Source organism: Oncorhynchus tshawytscha, linkage group LG22 (genome assembly GCF_018296145.1).
Source record: "Oncorhynchus tshawytscha isolate Ot180627B linkage group LG22, Otsh_v2.0, whole genome shotgun sequence".
In the NCBI taxonomy this organism is placed as follows: domain Eukaryota; kingdom Metazoa; phylum Chordata; class Actinopteri; order Salmoniformes; family Salmonidae; genus Oncorhynchus; species Oncorhynchus tshawytscha.
The window spans coordinates 24,169,674-24,173,579 of record NC_056450.1 but is presented as its reverse complement, the minus strand read 5'-3'; the positions used below and the strand labels follow the sequence as shown (position 1 = coordinate 24,173,579).

The 3,906-nt window shown below is 37.0% G+C and overlaps 1 protein-coding gene across 1 annotated transcript; it reads left to right on the top strand.

Annotated features, from left to right (window-relative positions):
• Positions 1 to 651: 651 nt before the first annotated feature.
• LOC112222142 (NADH dehydrogenase [ubiquinone] 1 alpha subcomplex subunit 4-like 2) lies at positions 652 to 3,350 on the top strand. The gene is made up of 4 exons (XM_024384778.2): positions 652 to 923; positions 1,806 to 1,891; positions 2,220 to 2,280; positions 2,492 to 3,350. The coding sequence occupies exons 1-4, from the start codon at positions 882 to 884 to the stop codon at positions 2,546 to 2,548; spliced, it is 246 nt and encodes an 81-aa protein (XP_024240546.1). The 5' UTR covers positions 652 to 881; the 3' UTR covers positions 2,549 to 3,350.
• The last annotated feature ends 556 nt before the right edge of the window (positions 3,351 to 3,906 follow it).

Here is a 3,906-nt window from a genome sequence, read left to right as displayed (position 1 = left end):
ACGTTTTTGACTGCACTGGGCCTTTAAGAACAAGTTGCTTGACAAAGTTATTAAAAAAATGGGAAGAATTTAATAAACCACCTTTAGGCTATAATAAAACAAAAAAATGGTTGGTGGTAATTGACTTTGTTTATGCTGCCCAGACCTTTCTCTGACTCCTTAAAACTTTTCACCCAAACCAGTACAAACCTGAACAAACTGTATGTATAAAATCATTTTAAATCCCTTTGTCTTCTTTGAATATTTTATGCCTCATCTATAAACTCTATACTATACTCAACGTAATGACAGATGTGGATGCTATGTGATGTCTGTGCCCGGTGAAAGTTCCATAAGCAGAATAACAAATGTTAGGGGAACTACAGTAGTTAGTGTAATGAGCTTTACGAGGACAAATATTTGTATCTCTTTTCTTTCCATTTCCTCCAGCCTTGTCCCAAGGGGATGGGGTCCAAAGGAAATCAGCCAAGTGGGTTTCTGAGAATGCTAGAGAAGTCGTAACAACTTTGTAAAAAATGTTTTTGCAAGTAACTTAAAGTTTTTTTTAAATGACTATTTTGTTGGCAACAACAATCATTCTATGCACACAGAAAATTGTTCAATTGGATGTTTTTGCTCTAAATCCCGGTTGATGGGCTAGTACGTGCACAAAAGTCCCAAGAGGCCAGATGTAATTGTGAGGAACAGATAGCATCTTCACCTTCCTCCTCTCCTCTCCTCAATCCTGCGAGCAGCCACCCGGACAGAGAACGCAACAGGTCTAATCTTGGATAGTCTGAAACAAGCTTTTTTGACATAGAATTCAAATAACTGTTGCTGAAATTAATTTATTCATCTTTAAATTATTATTTTGACAAAAAGTAGAGCAACTGTAAGAAAAGATGATTAGAACAGCAATGGAACACGTAAAGAAGCATCCAGGGGTAAGTACTTATTGTTTTATGGTTTATTACCTCAAGGGAGTTAGTAGTCTATAATATTTCATGAAAGTTTCATAATTTCTGTTGTCGGTGTGTAATATGCTACCAGTTGTTGCTCAATGGAATCAAGTGAGTAATCAAAATGACTTGAGATGGCAGTTCCAAACATCAGTTAGGGAAAGGGGGATACCTTGTCAGTTGAACAACTGAATGCCTCAACTGTAATGTGTCTTCCGCATTTAACCCAACCCCTCTGAATTAAACCCATATGATGAGTGTAATTAGGCAAATTAAAATTAAACAAAAGTTTAAACTCTAAATAGGCTTCACTTCTGCATTTTGACCCGTTAAAAATGTTTTTCTGAAACAGTATCAGGCAGACATTCCACTCACAGACAGACAGAGACATATACAGTCACAGACAGACACAGACAGACAGACACAGACAGGACAGTTTCAAGAATGTAAAAATGTGACCAATATCCTGTTCAGAATTCCTTCTAACAAGGCTCTTACTAGTTTTTTGAACTGCAAGACCATTGTATCCAATGGAGGTAAAAAATGCTTTTGGGTTGATTGACTTTTAAGTCATTATGGTTTCGTGGAAGGATGGTTAGCTAGCTTAGTGGAGTCCATGGGTGCGTCATGGTTATGTAAGGGCTGTAGGTAATGTTTTTCTATGGAAGAAAGGCCTTGTTTTCACTGTAAATAGTTACTTTCACATGGTGAACATCTGCTGAACATCTATCCTCAACCGTTCTGCTGATGTCACTCACAACCCTAACCATTTATTGACAAAGGCTATGTAGAAATGCTCAGATTTCTATGCCTCAAAGTGAATGAAATGGTCATGCTATCTCCCTCTTTCTTCTTACTCTCTCATAGCTCATCCCCCAGTTCTTTTTCATCTTGTTGGGAATGGGAGGAGCCTCCTTGTATTTGGTCCGTCTTGCAAAGGGGCCCCATGTCACGTAAGACTCTTTACCATTTCCCTTATTGTCCATTTTATTTTTTAAATGAATATGGTTTAATCAATTTCTTAATACTATCCAATTAAAACATATAGTAGTGGATGCCAATTCCCTTTAACATCATAAGGCACAAGAGGTAATCCCACCTCTTGTGCCGTTCTGGGGCATCAATTCCCATATCACTACTAACGGGCTATGCTGCCGCAAGTTTTTGGAAACTAGACCTGGCCCATGAATAGGTCCTCGTAGGCAGACTAACACAGTTCCCTCTAATCCCATTTGTGTTTGTCCTACTTCGGCCTGCTTTGACTGCTGTGTCACTGTACAGCTGGAACAAGAAGAACAACCCTGAGCCCTGGAATCAGCTTGACCCTACCTACCAGTACAAGGTACAGTACTGCCAACACTGTCAGCAATAAACACACTTTAGCTCCAAAAAGTGTGTGTTTACTGCATCTTATTCCATTCTTGTTTGACTTGACAACAATGTAATAGTAATGTAGCCTATCAATAGTATGAGTTAAGCCAATCATATATTTTGTATCAATATAAGTAGCCAAGAGAATTACGTAAATCCTGCCATATTGTCTTCTTCCCCAGTTTGTGGCCATCGATACTGACTACAAGAACCTGAAGAAGGAGGGACCTCAATTCTGAGTATCTTCCCTCTATCCTAACGGCACCAAGTCCAGCCCGAAGAACGTCACTGAAGAATTCAAATCTGAGAAGAATTTGTCTCTCAACACTTCTAATGTATACAAATATTGGGAGATTGATCCATAATGTTGATGATCAAATCTATAAATGTGTCTGTTTGTTTTATCATAAACACTTCATTGTTAGTTTGACAGCCACTAAATTTAACAATGAATGTGCGCATTATGAAAAGAGGCAAGAATGTGAATAGATTTGTTCACCAAATTACAGTGAACAAAAATATAAAAATGCAACATGCAACAATTTCAAAAATGTTACTGAGTTACAGATCATATAAGGAAATCAGTCATTTGAAACAAACTAACCTGGCCTTTTGGATTCTAGCTTGAAATATACTTATTCATGTTACCATACCAGAACTTAGTGATTACTTTACATGATGGGTTGGGAAGGTTACTTTCTAAATGTAATCAGTTATAGTTACTAGTTACTTGTCCAAAATTGTACTCAGTAACATAACTTTTGGATTACTATTAGATTACTTTCCCCTTAAGAGGCATTTGAAGAAGACAAAATGTATGTTACCAATTGAACAACATCTATTGCAGGATAAATCCATGTTGAAGTTTACAAAGCTGGCCATATATGGATGTTAAATTTTACTTTATGGGTTGGTTACGTAGGCTTCTTCTAACCCATCGCTTTCTACTACATATAATAATACAATGAAATTATATCTTTACATTTAAAAATCAAAGTCTATTAGAATTCCAGACATTCCAATAAATGTTATACCCCTTGATCTTCAAGAATAGGACTTGGAAATACGGAAGAATAGATTAGCTAAATAGTTTTACCTGAGTGTAACCCCAAAACTAAGGACTTATTAGCCAGCCCTACACTGTTGTTTATGATTTTGTTGTCATGGAGGACTGATTGGGCTCATTAATAAATGCTGCCCTCATGGAATGGCATGCTTTGAGTACCACTGAAAAGTGCTATTTACATGTGAAAAATGAATGTCATATGCTGCATTTGCTATAGGCCTGTTGTTTAACTTTTTTTGTTGGTGACACTTTGATAAACTTGATAATATGCAGCTGTTTAAAGGGCAAATCCACAGATGAAACAATAAAAAAACGGTGCCCCGCCTCTGTTTTGGTAAAAAGCTGAGGGATGGGCCTGGAGAAATGTAACCACTCTACAGATTAATAGACAGAGCTATGGATGCAAGGACTGACCATCCATGATAACAAAATTATTGTTGTAACTATGTTATGTGGCTATATAGTGTTTGTTTACATTTGCAATGTTTACAAACACTAGAGAAAAACAAGGTCATATTTTGGGTTCTCATG

Excerpts from the sequence above, each read along its gene's own strand:
- LOC112222142 (XM_024384778.2), top strand. The coding sequence starts at position 882 with ATGATTAGAACAGCAATGGAACACGTAAAGAAGCATCCAGGG. Across the intron at positions 1,892-2,219 it reads GCAAAGGGGCCCCATGTCAC|CTGGAACAAGAAGAACAACC; the intron begins GTAAGACTCTTT and ends GTCACTGTACAG. Across the intron at positions 2,281-2,491 it reads ACCCTACCTACCAGTACAAG|TTTGTGGCCATCGATACTGA; the intron begins GTACAGTACTGC and ends CTTCTTCCCCAG.